The 24788-nt window shown below is 47.3% G+C and overlaps 1 protein-coding gene across 1 annotated transcript; it reads right to left on the reverse strand.

Moving 5' to 3' along the window:
- Positions 1 to 2724: 2724 nt before the first annotated feature.
- Positions 2725 to 23012, reverse strand: LOC139755438 (neuropeptide CCHamide-1 receptor-like). The gene is made up of 3 exons (XM_071673743.1): positions 21786 to 23012; positions 16305 to 16579; positions 2725 to 3816 (listed from the first exon to the last, which is right to left on the reverse strand). Exons 1-3 carry the CDS (start codon positions 22093 to 22095, stop codon positions 3091 to 3093), a joined length of 1311 nt encoding a protein of 436 aa, XP_071529844.1. The 5' UTR covers positions 22096 to 23012; the 3' UTR covers positions 2725 to 3090.
- Positions 23013 to 24788: the final 1776 nt, after the last annotated feature.

Below are 24788 nucleotides of genomic sequence, written 5' to 3' on the forward strand. Positions count from 1 at the left end.
TCTTTTCAGCATTTTGTTGGGTCAGAGGCCGGCCATGATGCCTGGTCTGTATTCTGTTGTTTTGACACGAAATCATTTCATTCTACTGTTCCTCAATGGTCAAGTTTTCTGTATGTATGAGTTCACCCGTTGTCTCTCAGTCGTACGTATATGAATATCCGGGTTATTCTCATTTTTCCTTACATATGTCTTCAAAGAATCATACAAGGATAAAGATTTGTACAAGGACCATAGAAGATGAGATTCTTCTTTAACGTAGAGAACATGCAAAGTTTTAATTATATTTTCTTCCATAATTCAGTCCCAGATGAAAACGAGTAAACGTTTGGACAACACTGTGCCCGATGTGGTTTAGGCCATTTGTTGACACGCTCTTGTTACTATCCGCCTCACGTAGTGTGAAGTTGGCCAGCTGGACTTTAGATGAAGGAACGAATGGAGAGTAATTTTCTCATGCTCTTCTGCTATTATGGCAACGGTTCACAAGCTTGTTCTTACCAGCAACTGGCAGATACGACAGACTGTATTAACGCAAGTGGCAGACAGGCTGACGCGTCATGCCACCTGAACCTCTCTGGAAGGGTAACTAAAAGAACACTTATAAATTGTTCCTAAGTGTTAAGTTATTAGCATCATTATCATTGAAATCCTATTACGATGAGATTGATTGAATAATTAACATTATTTGATTACTGAAGAATGGTAAGTGACATGGTAAAGTATTTGGGGAAAAGAAAATTCAAAGTAGTTTTTCTTCTTTTCAAGAAGACGAAGGAAGTAGAAGTTTTAAGCTTGTCTTCACGGTCATTCAAAAAATTAATCTAATTTCTTTCCCTGTGAAATTTCTTCATTTGCTGAGTAATGATGAGTGCTGATGAGTCATCACTGTGGAATATTACTCAACCAACACTATAACAACAACCAGGATAACCAGATCCAGTTTATGCAGTAGATGTGTACATTTTCTGTATCATTTTGTCAGTGTTGTATTGGATTTTTTGTCATAGTACATATACATCGTTCGCACATTTTTCATGTATTCATTTCATTTTTGTATGTACAAATGTGTAGCGATGTGATGAAATTATTCTTTAGCACATTTGCATGATTTTTTTTTCCAGAAATGGAATAGAATCTATCGTTCTCGAGCGTGTGGAAAAATTCCAAAGAGAATCGTTCAGTAAATTGTCAAGGTTTTGATGCGAAAGATTCGAAAACGCCGGAGGAGCACGTTCCTTAATGAACGTGTCTTTTTAAGAGAAAATCATCAATTTTTGTTTACCAATAGTAAAGGCAATTTGCTTCCAGTTCAAAACAAAGTGAAACATGATTCAAAATTTTCTCAATATTGCGAAATGATTTTGTCCTGTATGAGACAAATTGTTCTGAGGATCTGACCAATGGCATTTCATGAAATCCTGTACAAGGGAGACTCAGTTGAACCTGTCCTGGTAACACTTTCCCTGGTCCTTGTAATAACACATGTGGGTCCTGGTAACACTTACCCTGGTCCTTGTAATAACACATGTGGGTCCTGGTAACACTTACCCTGGTCCTTGTAATAACACATGTCGGTCCTTGAAATACCTACAGATCCCTCATAAAACACATGCGAGAACCTTACAGTATACAGTGGGTGCCCTGAACTGACCCCCTCACAGCAGTGGACCACAGTGTGTGTATGTGATGAAGCTCACATCACACACACCCACAGATGTTCCAAACCACATATCATGTATAGGGGGACACAGCACCACTCATGGTTACCTTTCATAGCATACATAGGGGTCCACAGAACACCACAGAAAAGTCTTGACACAAAAATATCAAAGCCCACATAAGGGTAAGATGGTCCACACACACACACACATACACACACACACACACACACACACACACACACACACACAGACACACACACACACACACACACACAGATAACTTGAAGTTCCTAACAGTAACCATAGGAACCATCACATTACTTTTGATAGTCTTTACTTTGTTCTACACACCCAGCTCAGTTGTCGAGCTGGTGGCAGAGATTGAAACATCGTAGCTCCACCACTGATAGGCCGTCATACCATGCGTGGGATGCCCTGGAAGCCGTTACAACATGTATGAGAAGTCCTGGCAGACGTCACACTATGCGTATGAGGTCCTGATAACCGTCACACCATGTGTGGGAGGTCCTGGTAACTATCGCACCATGTGTGGGAGGTCCTGGTAACTATCGCACCATGTGTGGGAGGTCCTGGTAACTATCGCACCATGTGTGGGAGGTCCTGGTAACTATCGCACCATGTGTGGGAGGTCCTGGTAACTATCGCACCACGCGTAGGTCCTGGCAAGCCGACACCCAATGCATGGGAGGTCCTGGGAACTGTTTCAGCATACAAGGGAGATCTTTTCAGCGGTTACACCATGCATAGGAATGTCCTGACAGCCGTCACACCATGTATGAGAGCTACTGATAGCCGTCACACCATGCATAGGAGGTCCTCACGGGCGTCACACCATGCATGGGAGGTCCTCACGGGCGTCACACCATGCATGGGAGGTCCTCACAGGCGTCACACCATGTATGGGAGGTCCTCACAGGCGTCATACCATGTATGGAAGGTCCGCACAGGCGTCACACCATGCATAGGAGGTCCTCACAGGCGTCACACCATGTATGGGAGGTCCGCACAGGCGTCATACCATGTATGGGAGGTCCTCACAGGCGTCATACCATGTATGGAAGGTCCGCACAGGCGTCACACCATGCATAGGAGGTCCTCACAGGCGTCACACCATGTATGGGAGGTCCGCACAGGCGTCACACCATGTATGGGAGGTCCGCACAGGCGTCACACCATGAGGCCTTCATAAGACCACCTCCTCATAAATACAGTTGGAGCTGTCAGCGTCTCTGTCGTCAGAGACCACAAGCTGACGAGGGCACAGGGCCGAGTCATGACTATTGGCCTCGTAGCCTCGTTGGTCGTTGGCGGCGTACTGTCGAGTGGGCGCTGGGGAGTGTATGGGCGTGGGCGCTGGGGAATAGATTCGGGAGGAAGCCGGGGAGTAAGAGTGGGTGGTGGGCGTATGTCATGAGGCGGCGGGTGAGGCTTTCTCATGGATGAGGGTTGTGAGGGTGATGGTCTCGGTGCCTCTCATGGTAAAGGAGCGACACCGTGACACCCCGGAGCGCCCCGGCTGAAGAAAGCCTCGACTTCGATGTCCCCGGTCGCCCCATCGGCAGCAGCGGAAGAGGTAGCGGTTGTAGTACTTCCTGAAGGTGCCGGAGATGCAGTAGAGGGCGATGGGGTTGATGCACGAATTGATGAAGCTGAGGCAGAAGCCGACGATGCGGAGGACGTGCCAGAACTCATTGTACTTGATGGCGGCCTCCGGATCCAAGTAGAACCAGAGGAGGAAGACGTGCGTCGGTAAGAAGCAGACGGCGAAAATCAGCACGAAACACAAGACGATCTTGGCCACTTTCCTCCTGGTCCGGAGCTGACGATGGAAGACGTGCGACTCCGTCGGCACGTCCTCCGAGGAGAGGAGGTGCCTGGCCATGAGCAGGTAGAAGGTGGCGATGACCACCAGCGGCAGCAGGTAGAACAGAAGCGCCTTGATGATCACGTTAGCTCGGGCGTACCACTCCGGGAAGGTCTCCGGGAAGGGATAGCACACGCTGATGACCTTCTCGTCTGTCACCTGGAAGACCTGCACGTCGGAAAATAGAGCGGCGGGCATAGCCAGGATGCAGGCAGCCACCCATATCCCCACCGCAGCCCGTACCGTCCTGCGGCCCGCCCTGCCCGCAGCCTGGTGGGGAGAGGAGAAAGACAAGTGTTAAATGAGGACGTCGGAACGTTCATGCTCTCATCCTCAAGATGGCGACGAAATACATGCACAAGCGCTAGCTTACTCGACAGAGCCCCCATTATATTGGATGAAAGATCCTTCTGGAAAGAGAAAGATCAGGGAGGAGCAGAGTGACAGGGAAAGGAATTTGATTACGAGGGAAGGAGTCAGAGTTTAGCCTAACCTGTTCATGTTGGTGTTTATTTGATATAATTGTTCAGAGTGCAGCCTGGAGGGACATTACCACACTATCATCATGTCTTTTTCCCCCACAGAGGCAACAATTTTACTCTAATAAGATACTATGTTAAGGCAGTAACAGACAGTAACTGTAATAACAGAAAGGGGATCATCAACGCTGTTCTCCTGGCCCAGTTGTACTGTACGCGCCAACTCCTACACCCTACACTACAGGAAACGTAGCTAAACTAGGCAGCCACTTTCAGCCCCAACAAAACTAAACGTAAAACATGACCACTCTCATTCAGTAAATCAAGCCTGATGTATCATAACCCACCACTACACCAAGATTCCAGGGTTCCAGTAACGGACAGCAGTCTTCACCGGTGCTAGGCCTTAAATAAGGACAAAAAGTTGGTTGAAGGACAACGAAAAAGAATAGTTAGATTATTTTGCAGGAAGTAGAAGACTCCTGCCTGGGAAATATAAAGAATCGGGTCATGATTTAAAGGCTGCGTCACACTAGCACTTTTTTTTTGTCAGTTATCTGACGATTTCTCACGAAGCTGCTTCAGTTTCGCGTCCCATGAAGCAATCCGAAGTGGTTCGTCTTTTTCATGAGGCAAGTTTTCGACAATTTTCCCTGGTGAAATCAAGGTCTATAGTCATGAGTGTAAATTTTCTAAACAAAATTAATTATATTAAGAAATCAAAATGATTAATGATATATGTATAATTATAACATTATATATTCTCTAAAGTAATAAAGTCCAAGTTTAGTATATCAATTCTAGAAATTAAAAGTACTTCTCATTTGTTTTGTTGACACTGACATCGTATGAGTTTGTTTACCTGAGCTGTGCAGAGGCGCATAAAATTTTGCCATGTTTACCGTAACATTTTATCCATTGTGGACACGTCAGTCTGTAAGATGCCTTATTGAATGTATAAGATCCCATTGTTGTTTACTGGCCGGAAGAGATCATATTTACTCAGCGAAGTGGATGAAGTGGACGCCATACATTACGCTGGTGCTCAGAGTGGAATTCTCCAACTCCCATGTTACAATAGGTAAGCCTAGCCTATATGTTATTTCAAATGTATGTATAGCACTAGATGTATGATATTAATTATTTCGTAATAATCCTGTAACCACTGTTGTTTAGTAACTGATATTTTCCCACAGTACTCTATGATCACACGTCGGCAGGTTATTGAATATCGTAAGTTTATATCATGAATTTACAGTCATGAGCAAAAGGTAGGAAAAGTGCTATAGTAGAGAAGATCCTTAGAATGATGGTGTCTGGACAATAACCTACTGGGAACAGGGAAGTATGAAGAATTATATTTTTGCTAGAATGCAAAGTATGTTTCATGTTCCCTGCCAGAATGTGTTTGGCAAGAATGGAAAATAGCAAGGAAGTTTTACGGGTACTTATTTCTAGCCCAGGTGCGGCAGATTTTTTTTGTTGCGAAATAAAGTATTTTTTGCCTCTTTATTCAATTGCTCTCGTTTCAGTGTGTTCAGTACTTATAGAATTTTAACTAGAGGAATGATCATTCACTTTATTACAAATACGTTGATGTAGCAATTGGAATCTTTGATCTAAATAATCAACAGGGATGTGTCATGCTTCAGCTCAAGCTTTGATTATATGATTTCGTTTACATATTCTATGACCTTAAGTCTAACCCCATCGTTTATATATCCTATGACCTTAAATCTAACCCAATAAGTAGATAAAGCTATGAAGATTAGGGAAATTGAAATTATAGTTATATGAAACAAAAAAACGTTAGTTTGAAATTGAAAATAAGGTAAGAAATACTTGCCCCACTTAAAAAAAAAGAACTTTTACTAATTAGTGGAAATACCATTTACCTCAATTTTTTGTTGTCATTTCATCCCAGGTTTTCCGTGATGAGTGTCATGCCTTCCTTTACTAAATGCAGAAGATATCAAGATGGTAAGATGACCAAAGAAACCTGCATTGTGCTCGGATTTGTCACATTTGTCATAATATTCATGTTTACCAAAAGTATCATCTCATTCTTCATTGTTTATTTCAGATCCAGCGAAGGGAAGTATAGTGATATAAGAACATACTTCCTAAAGAAGTATATAAAGTCTCAGTGCAAGTGGATCAACGGGAATGGACGTATCAAAATGGGGTTATTTGACGCAGTGTCCTGTAGTAAGGATTTAACGCGGGATATGCTACGCTGTTAATCGTAATTGTTCCCGTACAAGTAAGTGTCCCACCATCATGTCTTGAATCTAGCTCACGAGCTAATATTTTTTTTTTTTGACGGTGTTACTCTTAGTTTTCTCTTACTTATTTAGAGCCTGGTGAAATACTTTTCTGTACTTTGGTTAGACAGAAGCTTGTGATTTCTCCATGTTGTAACTTTATACGTTAAGAGTGCAGTGGCGTTCGTTAGATTGTTAAGGTGGACAACTTTGTTTTTGTAACCGACAGTCGAGAAGACTTGTGAAACTTCAGGTGTTCAAGATAATTCTCATACTATACGCACTCTCGCTGCATACCATATGGCTTTAGTGCCAGCCGGTATATAGCAAGTAGTAGCTTATTGAGCAACTGAGTTACTGGTGGAGGCTCGCAAGCAGCGAAATGTCGTGAACAGTAATAAAAATAATATATCAATGGAAGAGAGTACTCGCGCAATTGTCGGAAGCAGAAATAGTGGTAATATCAGTGGAAGAGAGAGAGAGAGAGAGAGAGAGAGAGAGAGAGAGAGAGAGAGAGAGAGAGAGAGAGAAGAGAGAGTGAGTTTGCCAAAAGGCAGACCGGGCTATAGCGTAGCCTTCACCACAGGAAAATGTAGAGTTACGAAGGACGAGTTGTGAGTTGCGTTGTCAGGTGTTGTGTGTAAGATGGAGTGAACGCTAGCACCACGTATGTTTGAGTCAGAAAGGATAGCAACTTGGAAGTGAAACTTTACAACTATTGTAGTGATTTTGTACTGCAGACTCGCTGTGCAGTCGTCACTCACACTCCCGATAACCAAGTAGGTAGCACCGATAATATACCACACTAGTCGGTGGCTGCGTCACTATCTGCAATCTATCTACAGTAAGAGAGAGAGAGAGAGAGAGAGAGAGAGAGAGAGAGAGAGAGAGAGAGAGAGAGGAGAGTCAAACTTTGAGACTTGTTAGGAGAGCTGAAAGACCCTGTCGAGTGTATACGTGGAAGAAGTGACTCTCCAGATATCAGTGCAATGCTCCATACCAGACCCAGCCAGACTCTCATGTAAGTCGAACATGCAGTCATGATGCGAACACCTTGTCCATCCGAACAACACGGAAATTATTTTACCGACAGACACAGGTATTTGTGTAATGTGGGGTTACCAAGATGCAACAACAGACGGTGAGCGATGGGACCACAGAGCCACCAAAGAAGATGGGAAAGTCTTGAAGATTTCTGTAACGAAAAAGAGGAAAGAATCTATTTAAAAAAAAGCAGTAAAGTTAATCAGGTTGTGTGTGCTCAACTGGAAAACCTTATCCAAGTCCGGAGTAGAAAATTATTTGAATGAGATGAGCTACAGATCGAGCGAGAGAAAATGAAGCCGATTTGTAAGAAAAAAAAATCAGATTTGAGTGTTTGTGTGAAAATATTGGATTATATTTTGTTTGATAAAGAGTCCACTTCTGTGAAGTGGTAGGATGGTAGGAAACAGGAAAATTAATGTAGGAACACCATCGTTGATAGAGAATGGAAGAGAGGGTGATTATCAGGGGTTATGAGATCATACCATCCAGAAAAATATATATATATATATATATATATATATATATATATATATATGAATGAGAGAAAGAATTCTGCCTCCGTATTCCCCACGTGTCGTAGAAAGCGATTAAAGGGGGCGGGAGCGGGGTGCTGGATTCCTTCCCTTCTTTTATTTCAATTTCAAAAAGAGGAAACAAGGAGTCAAGCGGGGAGTGATCCTCCTCCTCGAAGGCTCAGAGTGGGTTGTCTAGATGTGTGTGGATGTAACCAAGGTGGGAAGTCAGGAGAGATAAGTAGTAAGTTTTAGGAAAGAAACCTGGATGTTCTGGCTCTGAGTGAAACGAAACTCAAGGGTAAAGGGGTAGAATGATTTGGAAATACCTTAGGAGTGAAGTCAGGAGTTGGTGAGAAGAAAAGAGCTAAGGAAGGTTTTGCGCTGCTCTGCTCTTGAAAAATGAGTTGTGGAAGTGTATGTGTTCGATTTTAAGGAGGTAAATTCTAGATTGATATGGGTAAAACTGAAAGAGGATGGCGAGAGATGGTTGATTATTGGTGCATATGCACCCGGGCATGAAGAGAAACATCATGAGAAGCAAATGTTTTGGAAACAAATGAGTGAGTGTGTCAGCAGTTCTGATGTACATTACCGGGTATTAGTGATGGGTGATTTAAATGCGAAGGTAAGTAATGAGGCATTTAAGGGTATGATTGAGGCGCATAGAGTATTCAGTGACATCAATAGAAATGAAGAACTTTTGGAATTGTGTGCTTTAAAGGCTAATGATCGGGAATACCTAGTTTAGAAAGAGAGATGTACACAAGTATACGTATGTGAGTAGGAGAGATGGTCAACAGGCATTATTAGATTACGTGTCAGTTGATATCCGTATAAGAGATAATTTTGGATGTTAATGTGCTGAGAGGGGCTGCTTGTAAGATGTCCCATCACTCTTCTGTGGAGGCGAGGGTGAAGATTCGTGGAGTTTTTCGAAAATGAGGAAACAGTTTTGGGGAGAAGAGAGTAATTGAGCTTGGAAAGGAGACTTGTGTGATGAAATACCAGGAGAGACTGTGTGTAGAATGGCAAAAGGTGAGAGTAAATGAAGTGAGGGGAGTGGGTGAGGAATGGAAGGTAATTGAGGAAAGCAGTGATGGCATGTGCAAGAGATGTAAGTGGCATGTGAAAGATGGGAGGTGGGCAGATTAGAAAGGGTGGTGAGTGATGGGGTGAAGAAGTGAAGTTGCTAGTGAAAGAGAAAAGAGAGGCGTTTGGGCTGTACATACAAGAAAGGAGTGCAAATAATTAGGAGATAGATAAGAGAAAGCGGCAGGAAGTCAAGAGGAAAGTGCAGGGGCTGAAAATGTGGAAAAAAGAGGGATGAGAGTATCATTAAACTTCAGGGAGAGTAAAAAGATATTTTGGAAAGAGGTAACGTGCGAAAGACTAGAGAAGGAGATGGAGAGAGTATTTGAAGGATTGACAAAAGTGTTTGATGATAGATTGGCATATGTAGGATGTTTCGGTCGGAGTGGTATGCGAATTGAGAGAGTTATGGGAAGTGGTTTGGTGAAGAGAGAAGAGGTGGTGAAAACCTTGCCAAAGATAGAATGTGGCAAGACGGATGGAGTGGATGGTATTACAGTTGAATTTGTTAAGAAGAGGGTGACTGTGCTGTTGAATGGTTGGTAAGGATATTCATTGTATGTGTGGATCATGGTGAGGTGTCTGAGGATTGGGGAATGCATGTATAGTGCCATTGTTTAAGCATATGGAGGATAAAGGGGAGTATTCAGACTACAAGTGCTGAGCATCAGTTTGGGGAGGAGCGGTGTGGTTTCAGAAGTGATAGAGGATGCGTACCGTGGATCAGTGGTTTGCTTTAAAAAATGTGTGAGAAATTTTTGAAACATGGATTTGTATGTATTATTATGGATCTAGAGAAGGCATATGATAAGATTGATAGAGATGTATTGTGGAGGGTCTTAAGAGTATATGGTGTGGGAGGTGAAGTACTAGATGCAGTGAGTTTTTATCAAAGGTGTAAGGGGTGTGTACGGGTAGGAAGAGAGGAGAGTGAATGGTTTCAAGTGAAGGTTGGTCTACGGCAGGGGTGTGTGATGTCACCATGGTTGTTTAATTTGTTTGTGGATACAAGAGTCTTAGAGAGAGGGATGAGTATGCAGTCTGTTGTGGATGAGAGGTCCAGGGAAGTGAGTCAGTTGTTGTTTGCTAATAATATAGCTCTAGTGGCTGATTAGAGTGGGCAATGCAGAAGTTGGTCACTGAGTCTGGAAAAGTGTGTGAATGTAGAACGTTAAGAGTAAATGTGAATAAAAGCAAGGTTATTAGGTTCAGTAGGGTTGAGGAACAAGGTAGTTCGGAGGTAAGTTTGAATGGAAAAAAAATTAGTGGAAGTCAAGTGTTTCAGATATCTGGAAATAGACATGGCAGTGAATGAAACCATGGAAGCAGAAGTGGGTCATAGGGTGGGGGAAGGGGCGAAGGTTCTAGAAGTGCTGAAGAGTGTGTGGAAAGAGAGAACGTCATCTGGGAGGTCAAAATTGGGTATGTTGGAAGGAATAGAAGTTCCAACAATATTATATGGTTGCGAGGCATGGGCTATAAATGGGGTTGTGCGGAGGAGGGTGGATGTGTTGGGAGTGAAATGTTTGAGGACAATATGTGATGTGAGGTGGTTTGATGAAGTAATGAAAGGGTAAGAGAGATGTGTGGTGATGAAAGAGTGTGGTTGAGAGAGCAGAAGAGGCTGAGTTGGAACTGGATGGAAATATGGAGAGAATGATCAAGGAAAAATTGACAGAGAATATATGCTTCAGAAGTGGAGGTAACAAAGAGAGCAGGGAGATCAAATTGGAGGTGGAAGGATGAGGTGAAAAAGATTTTGAGCGATCGGAGCCTGAACATGCAGAAGGGTGAAAGGTGTGCAAGGAATAGAGTGAATTGGAACGATGTGGTACACTGAGGTCGACGTGCTGTTGATGGATTGAACCAGAGCATGTGAAGCGTCCGGGTTAAACCGTGGAAAGTTCTGTGGGGCCTGCATGTGGATAGGGAGCTGTGGCTTCGGTGAATTACACATGACACCTCGTTTACGGATGTGAGTGGATGTGGCCTTTCTTCATCTGTTTCCTGACGCTACCTCGCTGACGCAGGGGGTGGCGATCATGTGTGAAGGAAAGGAGAATGTATACGTTATTTTTTCCTTTTATGCATTTCTGCTGTTTCCTGTGGGGCGGGGTGGCGTCGGGAATGGATGACGGCGAACAAATATGAAAATGTATGTGTGTGTAGATGCATATGTATGTGTATGTGTTTGTATATGTATATATATATAAATATATATATATATATATATATATATATATATATATATATAATATATATATATATATATTCTTTTTCTTTCAACTATTCGCCATTTCCCGCATTAGCGAGGTAGCGTTAAGAACAGAGGACTGGGCCTTTGAGGGAATACCCTCACCTGGCCCCAATTCTCTGTTCCTTCTTTTGGAAAATTGAAAAAAAAAAAAAAAAAAAAACCGAGAGGGGAGGATTTCCAGCCCCCCGCTCCCTCCCCTTTTAGTCGCCTTCTACGACACGCAGGGAATACATGGGAAGTATTCTTAATCCCCTATCCCAGGGATATATATATATATATATATATATATATATATATATATATATATATATATATATATATATATATATAATATTTATAATATAAATAATATAATATATGTATATATATAATATTATTTTTTTTTTTAATTTTCCAAAAGAAGAACAGAGAAGGGGCCAGGTGAGGATGTTCCGTCAACGGTCCAGTCCTCTGTTCTTAACGCTACCTAGCTAACGCGGGAAATGGCGAATAGTATGAAAAAAAAAAAAAATATATATATATATATATATATATATATATATATATATATATATATATATATATTATATATTTTTTTTTTTCATACTATTCGCCATTTCCCGCGTTAGCAGGTAGCGTTAAGAACAGAGGACTGGACCGTTGACGGAACATCCTCACCTGGCCCCCTTCTCTGTTCCTTCTTTTGGAAAATTAAAAAAAAAAAAAATGAGAGGAGAGGATTTCCAGCCCCCCCGCTCCCTCCCCTTTTAGTCGCCTTCTACAACACGCAGGGAACACGTGGGAAGTATTCTTTCTCCCCCATCCCTAGGGATATATATATATATATATATATATATATATATATATATATATAATATATTATATATATATATATATATATATGTATGTATTACACCTGATCGTTGCTTCCCGCGTTAGAGAGGTAGCGCAAGGGAACAGACGAAGGAAGACATCCACTCAAATACACACACACACATATATATATATATATATATATATATATATATATATATATATATATATATATATATTCCCTCAAAGGCCAGTCCTCTGTTCTTAACGCTACCTCGCTAACGCGGGAAATGGCGAATAGTTTGAAAGAAAGAAAAGATATATATATAATATATTATATATATATATATATATATATATATATATATATATATATATATATAATTTCTTTTTTTTTTTTTTTTTTTTTTTGCTTTGTCGCTGTCTTCCGCGTTTGCGAGGGAGCGCAAGGAAACAGAGGAAAGAAATGGCCTAACCCACCCCCATACACATGTATATACATACACGTCCACACACGCAAATATACATACCTACACAGCTTTCCATGTTTTACCCCAGACACTTCACATGCCCTGATTCAATCCACTGACAGCACGTCAACCCCGGTATACCACATCGATCCAATTCACTCCATTCCTTGCCCTCCTTTCACCCCCCTGCATGTTCAGGCCCCGATCACACAAAATCTTTTTCACTCCATCTTTCCACCTCCAATTTGGTCTCCCACTTCTCGTTCCCTCCACCTCCGACACATATATCCTCTTGGTCAATCTTTCCTCACTCATTCTCTGCATGTGCCCAAACCATTTCAAAACACCCTCTTCTGCTCTCTCAACCACGCTCTTTTTATTTCCACACATCTCTCTCACCCTTACGTTACTTACTCGATCAAACCACCTCACACCACACATTGTCCTCAAACATCTCATTTCCAGCACATCCACCCTCCTGCGCACAACTCTATCCATAGCCCACGCCTCGCAACCATACAACATTGTTGGAACCACTATTCCTTCAAACATACCCACTTTTGCTTTCCGAGATAATGTTCTCGACTTCGAAACATTCTTCAAGGCTCCCAGAATTTTCGCCCCCTCCCCCACCCTATGATTCACTTCCGCTTCTACGGTCCCATCCGCTCCTTTCCTTTCCTTTCCGTTCCTTTCCTATATATATAATATATATATATATATAATATATATATATATATATATATATATATAAATGTGAATAAGAGCAAGGTAATTAGGTACAGTAGGGGTGAGGGTCAAGTCAATTGGGAGGTAAGTTTGAATGGAGAAAAACTGGAGGAAGTAAAGTGTTTTAGATATCTGGGAGTGGATCTGGCAGCGGATGGAACCATGGAAGCGGAAGTGGATCATAGGGTGGGGGTGGGGGCGAAAATCCTGGGAGCCTTGAAGATTGTGTGGAAGTCGAGAACATTATCTCGGAAAGCGAAAATGGGTATGTTTGAAGGAATAGTGGCTCCAACAATGTTGTATGGTTGCGAGGCGTGGGCTATGGATAGAGTTGTGCGCAGGAGGATGGATGTGCTGGAAATGCGATTGTCCATGCTTACCAAATGGCGTCCTAGCTTCGTCTCCGATGTATATCAACTGACTGTTATATTTCTCTCTTGTGTCTCCCCTGATGATGTGATTATTACACGAAAGAACACTTGGGAACTTATCGTGTTACGTTTTCCCCATGGACTCATAGGAATATATATATATATATATATATATATATATATATATATATATATATAATATATATTATATATAATATATTTCGCCAATTCCCGCGTTAGCGAGGTAACGTTAAGAACAGAGAACTGAGCCTTTGAGGGAATATTCTCATTAAGCCCCCTTCTCTGTTCCTTCTTTTGTAAAATTAAAAACGAGAGGGGAGGATTTCCAGCCCCCCGCTCCCTCCCCTTTTAGTCGCCCTCTACGACACGCAGGTAATACGTGGGAAGTAGGGATAATATATATATAATAATATATATATATATAAATATATATATATATATATATATATATATATATATTATTTTTTTTTTTTTTTTTCAATTTTTTTTTTTTTTTTTCAATTTTCCAAAAGAAGGAACAGAGAATTGGGCCAGGTGAGGGTATTCCCTCAAAGGCCCAGTCCTCTGTTCTTAACGCTACCTCGCTAATGCGGGAAATGGCGAATAGTTTGAAAGAAAAGAAAGAATATATATATGAGAGTTGGGGTGAGAGGTATCATTAAATTTTAGGGAGAATAAAAAGATGTTCTGGAAGGAGGTAAATAAAGTGCGTAAGACAAGGGAGCAAATGGGAACTTCAGTGAAGGGCGCAAATGGGAGGTGATAAAGTAGTGGTGATGTGAGAAGGAGATGGAGTGAGTATTTTGAAGGTTTGTTGAATGTGTTTGATGATAGAGTGGCAGATATAGGGTGTTTTGGTCGAGGTGGTGTGCAAAGTGAGAGGGTTAGGGAAAATGATTTGGTAAACAGAGAAGAGGTAGTAAAAGCTTTGCGGAAGATGAAAGCCGGCAAGGCAGCAGGTTTGGATGGTATTGCGGTGGAATTGATTAAAAAAGGGGGTGACTGTATTATTGACTGGTTGGTAAGGTTATTTAATGTATATATGACTCATGGTGAGGTGCCTGAGGATTGGCGGAATGCGTGCATAGTGCCATTGTACAAAGGCAAAGGGGATAAGAGTGAGTGCTCAAATTACAGAGGTATAAGTTTGTTGAGCATTCCTGGTAAATTATATGGGAGGATATTGATTGAGAGGGTGAAGGCATGTACAGAGCATCAGATTGGGGAAGAGCAGTGTGGTTTCAGAAGTGGTAGAGGATGTGTGGATCAGGTGTTTGCTTTGAAGAAAGTATGTGAGAAATACTTAGAAAAGCAAGTGGATTTGTATGTAGCATTTATGGATCTGGAGAAGGCATATGATAGAGTTGATAGAGATGCTCTGTGGAAGGTATTAAGAATATATGTGTGGGAGGCAAGTTGTTAGAAGCAGTGAAAAGTTTTTATCGAGGATGTAAGGCATGTGTACGTGTAGGAAGAGAGGAAAGTGATTGGTTCTCAGTGAATGTAGGTTTGCGGCAGGGTGTGTGTTGTCTCCATGGTTGTTTAATTTGTTTATGGATGGGGTTGTTAGGGAGGTGAATGCAAGAGTTTTGGAAAGAGGGGCAAGTATGAAGTCTGTTGGGGATGAGAGAGCTTGGGAAGTGAGTCAGTTGTTGTTCGCTGATGATACAGCGCTGGTGGCTGATTCATGTGAGAAACTGCAGAAGCTGGTGACTGAGTTTGGTAAAGTGTGTGAAAGAAGAAAGTTAAGAGTAAATGTGAATAAGAGCAAGGTTATTAGGTACAGTAGGGTTGAGGGTCAAGTCAATTGGGAGGTGAGTTTGAATGGAGAAAAACTGGAGGAAGTGAAGTGTTTTAGATATCTGGGAGTGGATCTGGCAGCGGATGGAACCATGGAAGCGGAAGTGGATCATAGGGTGGGGGAGGGGGCGAAAATTCTGGGAGCCTTGAAGAATGTGTGGAAGTCGAGAACATTATCTCGGAAAGCAAAAATGGGTATGTTTGAAGGAATAGTGGTTCCAACAATGTTGTATCGGTTGCGAGACGTGGCTATGGATAGAGTTGTGCGCAGGAGGATGGATGTGCTGGAAATGAGATGTTTGAGGACAATATGTGGTGTGAGGTGGTTTGATCGAGTAAGTAACGTAAGGGTAAGAGAGATGTGTGGAAATAAAAAGAGCGTGGTTGAGAGAGCAGAAGAGGGTGTTTTGAAATGGTTCGGGCACATGGAGAGAATGAGTGAGGAAAGATTGGCCAAGAGAATATATGTGTCGGAGGTGGAGGGAACGAGGAGAAGAGGGAGACCAAATTGGAGGTGGAAAGATGGAGTGAAAAAGATTTTGTGTGATCGGGGCCTGAAATGCAGGAGGGTGAAAGGAGGGCAAGGAATAGAGTGAATTGGAGCAATGTGGTATACCGGGGTTGAAGTGCTGTCAGTGGATTGAATCAAGGCATGTGAAGCGACTGGGGTAAACCATGGAAAGCTGTGTAGGTATGTATATTTGCGTGTGTGGACGTATGTATATACATGTGTATGGGGGTGGGTTGGGCCATTTCTTTCGTCTGTTTCCTTGCGCTACCTCGCAAACGCGGGAGCAGCGACAAAGCAAAAAAAAAAAAATAAAAAAAAAAAAATAATATAAAATATATAATATATAATATATATATATATATTAATATATAATATAATATATATAATATGACATCAGCATTTGCCTCACTTACCCTCCTGACGGTGGAGACGATGGCTAGGTATCGGTCAGCAGAGAGAGCCGTCAGGGTGAACACAGTCACCCCGACGGATATGTCCCGCACTAGCTCGCTGAACTTGCACTCGAAGTTGCCGTAGGGCCACGACTCGATGGTGTAGATGGTGGAGACGAAGGGCACGGTGAAGAAAAGGACCAGGAGGTCCCCGAGTGCCAGGGAGATGATGTAGGTGTTAGGTACGTTGCGGAGGTTCCTGTTGCGTGCGAAGATGACGATGAGCGTCCCGTTGCCTGCAGGAGGGATGTGTTAGTGAGGCGGTGATGAGCGCTGTGGCAGGTAATAATGTGTGATATGTAGTATTGGACAGACTCATTACTGCACCTCACTCTGGGGACTTGATTGCCTGTCTGGCCGCTTGATGTAACCCTAGGACGATGTGCACAGCTCATTAGCGAAACTGTGAATATAATGCATGATCCTACAAATCACGTACCGTCTTTCAGCCACCTTGTGTGCCACCTTACATGAGAATATTACCAGTTTACCAACGCGTAAGTTACTGTGACGTGAATAGATATTTTGCTTATGTCACTGAAACACACACACACACACACACACACACACACACCCACGCACACACGCACACACGCGCGCGCATACGTTAACGAGGTAGCGTCAGGAACAGACGAAGAATGGCCTCATTTGCTCACGTCCACTCTCCAACTCTCGGGTATAAAGCACAGAAACCAGAGCCCGCTATGCATGATCCGTGGTTTCCCCAGACCGTTTCGTGTGCCCTGGTTCAGTCAATTGACCGCACGCCATCCTTTGTATACCACATCATTCCAATTGGCTCTGTCCCCCGCACGCTTCACACCATCCTCCCTATTCTGACTCCGACATTTCAAAGCGTCTCTCACTCCATCCTTCCTCCTCCCTTTTGATTTCCTCCCTCTTGTCTTGTTCCCTCCACTCTCGACATGAATACCCTTTAAGTCATCTTCTCCTCACTCATTCTTTCCTTATGTTCAAACCATTTCAGCACCACATCTTCAGTTTTTTCATACATTCTGCTCTTACCGTCACACATCTCCCTTACCCTATCATTTCTTATTTGATCAACCCTCCTCATACCACATACTCTCCTCAAACATTTCATTTCCAACACATCCACCTTCTTCCGTGCGTTGTTATCTCATGTTCATGATTTCCATTCACTGTCACGTTCACTTCCAGTTATTCAAAACACTTCACTTCCTTCAAGTTCTTTCCATTCAAACTCGCGCAACAACTGACCTGTCCGGTGCTAAACCTAGTAACTATACTTTGATTCATACTTTTGTACACTTTTCTCCTTCTACCCAGCCTGCCAAACTCAGAAACCAGTTTGTGCACTTTGGACACTCGAATCTGCCACCGGCACCGTGTCATTAGCAAACAGTAAGTGACGCCTCTCCCACCCCCCGCACCTCAGGCAGACTGCAGACCTGACCCTCTCTCAAAGACACTCACATTCACCTCCTTCGCCACTCCATCCATAAACAAATCGGACAGTCATGGTGACATCGCACACCCCTGCCGTACACCTGCCTTCCCTCGAACCACTTACTCTCCTCTCTACCTACTCGCACACGCGACTTACTCGATAAAATCTCCTCACTATGTCTCATAGGTTTTCACTCACGTGTAACCGTATGTGGGCGGAGTCCGGATCCAGTCTCTCTCTCTCTCTCTCTCTCTCTCTCTCTCTCTCTCCTCTCTCTCTCTCTCTCTCTCTCTCTCTCTCTCTCGGGATAGTGTTGTTTTGGTTCCGAGGACATTGTTCCTAATGTTCTCTAGACAGTGTTGTTCTAGATACAGTACCGCCAAAGGTAAGATAATTTGTCGATAAAGTTTAAGGACAGTGTTGCTAAGGGTCTTATTTCTGATATGTTCGAACACAGTTGTAGCACGTCATCACCCTGGCTGTGGTGTACCATCACCCTGGCTGTGGTGTACCATCACCCTGGCTGTGGTGTACCATCACCCTGGCTGTGGTGTACCATCACCCTGGCTGGGTGTACCATCACCCTGGCTGTAGTGTACCATCACCCTGGCTGTGGTGTACCATCACCCTGGCTGTGGTGTACCATCACCCTGGCTGTAGTGTACCATCACCCTGGCTGTAGTGTATCATCACCCTGGCTGTGGTGTACCATCACCCTGGCTGTGGTGTACCATCACCCTGGCTGTAGTGTACCATCACCCTGGCTGTAGTGTACCATCACCCTGGCTGTGGTGTACCATCACCCTGGCTGGTGTACCATCACCCTGGCTGTGGTGTACCATCACCCTGGCTGTGGTGTACCATCACCCTGGCTGTAGTGTACCATCACCCGGGACCACCCTGCTGGTGTACCATCACCCTGGCTGTGGTATACCATCACCCTGGCTGTGGTATACCGTCACCCTGGCTGTGGTATACCATCACCCTGGCTGTGGTGTACCATCACCCTGGCTGGGTGTACCATCACCCTGGCTGGGTGTACCATCACCCTGGCTGTGGTGTACCATCACCCTGGCTGTGGTGTACCATCACCCTGGCTGTGGTGTACCATCACCCTGCTGTGGGTACCATCACCCTGGCTGTAGTGTACCATCACCCTGGCTGTAGTGTACCATCACCCTGGCTGTGGTGTACCATCACCCTGGCTGTGGTATACCATCACCCTGGCTGTGGTATACCGTCACCCTGGCTGTGGTATACCATCACCCTGGCTGTGGTGTACCATCACCCTGGCTGTAGTGTACCATCACCCTGGCTGGGTGTACCATCACCCTGGCTGTGGTGTACCATCACCCTGGCTGTGGTGTACCATCACCCTGGCTGTGGTGTACCATCACCCTGGCTGTGGTGTACCATCACCCTGGCTGTAGTGTACCATCACCCTGGCTGTGGTGTACCATCACCCTGGCTGTGGTGTACCATCACCCTGGCTGTAGTGTACCATCACCCTGGCTGTAGTGTACCATCACCCTGGCTGTGGTGTACCATCACCCTGGCTGCGGTGTACCATCACCCTGTCTGTAGTGTACCATCACCCTGGCTGTGGTGTACCATCACCCTGGCTGTGGTATACCATCACCCTGGCTGTGGTGTACCATCACCCTGTCTGTAGTGTACCATCACCCTGGCTGTGGTGTACCATCACCCTGTCTGTAGTGTACCATCACCCTGGCTGTGGTGTACCGTCACCCTGGCTGTGGTGTACCGTCACCCTAGATGCTAAAAGCTACTAGCTAACCAATTTGTGTACTCGTATATGAGAGTGTGGTCGTAAGCGGCAGGGGAGGTTTAAGAGAGCGATATGATGGAGCGCCAAACGTAATTAGTGTCAGAGGCAACGTTGCCTGGTGGTGATGGAGGGGCTAGGCAGGAGGTGTGTGTGTGTGTGTGGTGGCTGGTGGAGAGGTCAGGTTCCCTCTCTCCCACGCCTTCTTACTTCCCTCTCTTCAGCCCTCTCTCCCCGGCCTCTCTCCAGTTCTCTTACCGACCCCTTTCTCTGGACCTCTCCCCGGTTCTCTCCCCATCCCCTATCCCAGGTCCTCTCTCCATCTCTCTCCCAGACCCACTCTTTGCCCCTCAGTCTGACCCTCTCCTTGCCCCTCTCCCCGGCCCCTCTCCCCGACCCTCTCCCCGGCCCCTCTCCCCGGCCCCTTTCCCCTACCCTCTCCCCGGCCCCTCTCCCCGACCCTCTCCCCGGCCCCTCTCCCCGGCCCCTTTCGCCTACCCTCTCCCCGGCCCCTCTCCCCGACCCTCCCCCCGGCCCCTCTCCCCGACCCTCTCCCCGGCCCCCTTTCCCATACCCTCTCCCCGGCCCCTCTCCCGACCCTCCCCCCCGGCCCCTCTCCCCCGACCCTCCTCCCCGACCCTCTCCCCGGCCCTCTCCCCGGCCCCTCTCCCCGACCCTCTCCCCGGCCCCTCTCCCCGACCCTTCCCCCGACCTCTCCCCGGCCCCTCTCCCCGACCCTCCCCCCGACCCTCTCCCCGGCCCCTCTCCCCGACCCTCTCCTCGGCCCCTCTCCCCGACCCTCCCCCCGACCCTCTCCCCGACCCTCTCCCCGACCCTCTCCCCGGCCCCTCTCCCCGACCCTCCCCCCGACCCTCTCCCCGACCCTCTCCCCGGCCCCTCTCCCCGGCCCCTCTCCCCGACCCTCGCCCCGGCCCCTCTCCCCGACCCTCTCCCCGCCCCTCTCCCCGACCCTCTCCCCGGCCCCTCTCCCCGACCCTCCCCCCGACCCTCCTCTCCCCCGGCCCCTCTCCCCGACCCTCTCCCCAGCCCCTCTCCCCGACCCTCTCCCCGACCCTCTCCCCGACCCTCTCCCCGGCCCCTCTCCCCGCCCCTCTCCCCGGCCCCTCTCCCCGACCCTCTCCCCGGCCCTTCTCCCCGACCCTCTCCCCGGCCCCTCTCCTCCCGACCCTCTCCTCCCCGGCCCCTCCCCCCCGGCCCCTCTCCCCGACCCCTCCCCGACCCCTCTCCCCCGCCCCCTCTCCCCGACCCTCTCCCCGGCCCCCTCTCCCCGACCCTCTCCCCGGCCCCTCTCCCCGACCCTCTCCCCGGCCCCTCTCCCCGACCCCTCCCCCGCCCCTCTCTCCCCGACCCTCTCCCCGGTCCCTCTCCCCGGCCCCTCTCCCCGACCCTCTCCCCGGCCCCTCTCCCCCGACCCTCTCCCTGACCCCCTCTCCCTGGCCCCCTCTCCCCGCCCCTCTCCCCGACCCTCTCCCCGGCCCCCTCTCCCCGCCCCTCTCCCCGGCCGCCCCCTCTCCCCGACCCTCTCCCCGGCCCCCTCTCCCCGACCCTACTCTCCTCGCCCCTCACCCCGATCCTCTCCCCGGCCCCCTCTCCCCCGACCCTCTCTCCCCGGCCCCTCCTCCTCCCCGGCCCCTCTCCCCGACCCCTCTCCCCGGCCCCTCTCCCCGACCCTCCCCCCGGCCCCTCTCCCCGACCCTCCCCCCGACCCTCTCCCCGGCCCCTCTCCCCGACCCTCTCCCCAGCCTCTCTCTCCCGACCCTCTCCCCGACCCTCTCCCCGGCCCCTCTCCCCGGCCCCTCTCCCCCCCCTCTCCCCGACCCTCTCCCCGGCCCTTCTCCCCCGACCCTCTCCCCCGGCCCCTCTCCCCGACCCTCTCCCCGGCCCTCTCCCCGGCCCCTCTCCCCGACCCTCTCCCCCGCCCCTCTCCCCGGCCCCTCTCCCCGACCCTCTCCCCGACCCTCTCCCCGGCCCCTCTCCCTGACCCTCTCCCCGCCCCTCTCCCCGACCCTCTCCCCGGCCCCTCTCCCCGACCCTCTCCCCGGCCCCTCTCCCCGACCCTCTCCCCGGCCCCTCTCCCGGCCCCTCTCCCCGGCCCCTCTCCCCGACCCTCTCCCCGGCCCCTCTCCCCGACCCTCTCCCCGGCCCCCTCTCCCCGGCCCCTCTCCCCGCCCCTCTCCCCGGCCCCTCTCCCCGGCCCTCTTACCGATCACGCCGACGATGAAGATAAGAGCGAAAAGGATGGGCACGATGTAGGTCTCCGGACGCTGGTTGTAGGGCACGTAGCTCGTCGTGGCGTTGGTGTCGTTGGCCGAGAGGGAGTCGTCCACCACACTGAGCGACGGCGGGCTGGTCGTCTCGGTGAGCAGGGAGTCGGCGGGAGCAGAGGCTTCGACAGCCCCGAGGAAGGAGTCCAGAGTGGAATCCGGGAGGCTGAAGCGGAACCTGTAGCGGGGCTGGTCGTTCTGGTCGGCGTCAAGACCCAGGAACGACACGTGTGGTCGCCTGGTCGTCATGGTGGGACTCGCTCCTGGGTTGTACTTCAGAACAGGACGGGCTCACCCAATATCAACCGAGGCATCACTTCAACCACATCATGGTTCACCTTCCCTGCCTCCATCTTGCTGCAGTGTGAACCAAGCGTCCGTTTTGACTTGCAGAGACACAGCAGTTGTCCCTCTCACAAGTGATCGCTGGCAGTTGTTGTCCCTCTCACAAGTGATCGCTGGCAGTTGTTTTCCCTCTCGCAAGTGATCGCTGGCAGTTGTTGTCCCTCTCGCAAGTGATCGCTGGCAGTTGTTGTCCCTCTCGCAAGTGATCGCTGGCAGTTCTTGTCCCTCTCACAAGTGATCGCTGGCAGTATAGGAATCCTCACACCGTGGGCCTGCCCTCTACACGCACCTCCCCGGCCAGAGGCGACGTAAGAGCCAAATCCATACCTTCCCACTGTAGAAATGCCATGGCATGTCACTGGCTACATGATATCGACTCCGATGTTTCAAACACTGACAGAGGAGGTCGTCTGTCTGTCAGCGTGTAACTTCACAAGAAATTAGTATTAGAAAAAGGTATCGCGTTTATAGGGAACTATGGGGTCGACATATGATGTAGGGGGACTATGGGGTCGACATATGATGTAGGGGATTATAGAGACACATACGATGTAGAGGACTATGGGGTCGACATATGATGTAGGGGGACTATGGGGTCGACATATGATGTAGGGGATTATAGAGACACATACGATGTAGAGGACTATGGGGTCGACATATGATGTAGGGGGACTATGGGGTCGACATATGATGTAGGGCTTTATAGAGACACATACGATGTGGAGGACTATGGTGTCGACATATGATGTAGGGGGACTATGGGGTCGACATATGATGTAGGGGATTATAGAGACACATACGATGTAGAGGACTATCGGGTCGACATATGATGTAGGGGGACTATGGGGTCGACATATGATGTAGGGGAATATAGAGACACATACGATGTAGAGGACTATGGGGTCGACATATGATGTAGGGGGACTATGGGGTCGACATATGATGTAGGGGGACTATGGGGTCGACATATGATGTTAAGGGACTATGGGGTCGACATATGACGTAGGGGACTATGGGGTCGACACATGTTGTAGGGGACTATGGGTTCGATATGTGATGTAGGGGACTATGGGTTCGATATGTGATGTAGGGGACTATGGAGGCGGTCTCTGGTGTGCCTCTTCATTGTCGTTGTCTCTTATGTGTTGCACATCGGTGGGGGAAAGTCTTCTTGGCCACTCACGACGCCGGTCGTTCTCCACGACAGCTCGTCGTCGCACTATCAGCGACTGGAGACCTGTGTTGGAGGCGCTCGGTGTCCGACGGTGGGATGAGGGAGGAGTGGATTGCTGCTGGCTGTGTGGCCGACCTGGAAGATACCAAGTGTTACCTCATGTATCATGGACAGCAGACAGGGACAGACAGACAGAGTTAGACACACATGGAGAGTAAGCATAAGAAAAAAAAAAAAATCACTCACTCCCACTCATATAGATACAGCAACGTCCTCAGGGTCAGGTGGAGCAGAACAGCAAATAGACAGAGATGATTTAAAAGTCTCCATCCATATCCCTCCTGACGCTGTACCGCTACGTATCACAGGAAGGATCTTATATTACTACCAAGGAAGAGAAAGAGATTCTTATATTACTGTACCGTGTAGTTTAATGTAAGACGTTTCCTTTGAGTCGATATATACACTAGGAATATTCTTAGTTATGACCTTATCGGCGCGGGTTGACTATTCACAGAAAAAAGGCATCAGGGATGTGCACTCTGGGAGAAGGGTTGGGAATGTGTACAACGTAGATGACCCTCAGGGATGTCCACTCTCTGGGAAAAGAGCCTGGAATGTGCAAGAGGTAGATGACCCTAAAGATGTGCACCCTTTGGAGAAGACCTTGGGATGTGTAGGAGACATATATATATCCCTTGGGATGTGTACTCTCTAGGGGAACACCTACGGATGTACACGACATAGATCATACTGTGTATGTACACTCTGCAGGAAGGCCCCTTGGGTATCTGTACTCTCTAGTGTACAAGGTTAAACCAGTCCACAGTCTCCTGTGACCATGGAAGGACAGTGACAGCAATGTGCGTAAGTCATATTTCTCAGAGGTCGCCGGAAACCCTGATTTTCTATGTGAAATCAATGAGGGAGTGAGAGGGTGACGTGCTTTGTAACACTGACGATCTTCCTCGTTCTTGGAGATTCTCTGAGGACGTTTTTTTTCCTTAAAGGTGTGTGGATGCAGTGCATGCGCGAGTGAAACGCATAGAGGGAAAGCGGAGTTCCAGCTATTCATACCCACGGCATTCAGGCATTCAGCTGTGGTGAGAAAGAACGACCATATATTTATATTCACGGTCTGAATGCGTGACAACAGACGCGAAGAAGCTGGAAAATATTTCAACTTTCTAAGGTCTCCTGAGGTACATGAGGGACGCGCGTTTACAGAAGTATGTGAGGGACGTGGTCTGTAGAGTTACATGAGGGACGTGGTCTGCAGAAGTACACGAGGGACGTGGTCTGCAGAAGTACATGAGGGACGTGGTCTACAGAAGTACATGAGGGACGTGGTCTGCAGAAGTACATGAGGGACGTGGTCTGCAGAAGTACATGAGGGACGTGGTCTGCAGAAGTACATGAGGGA

Source organism: Panulirus ornatus, chromosome 19, assembly GCF_036320965.1.
Source record: "Panulirus ornatus isolate Po-2019 chromosome 19, ASM3632096v1, whole genome shotgun sequence".
NCBI lineage: Eukaryota > Metazoa > Arthropoda > Malacostraca > Decapoda > Palinuridae > Panulirus > Panulirus ornatus.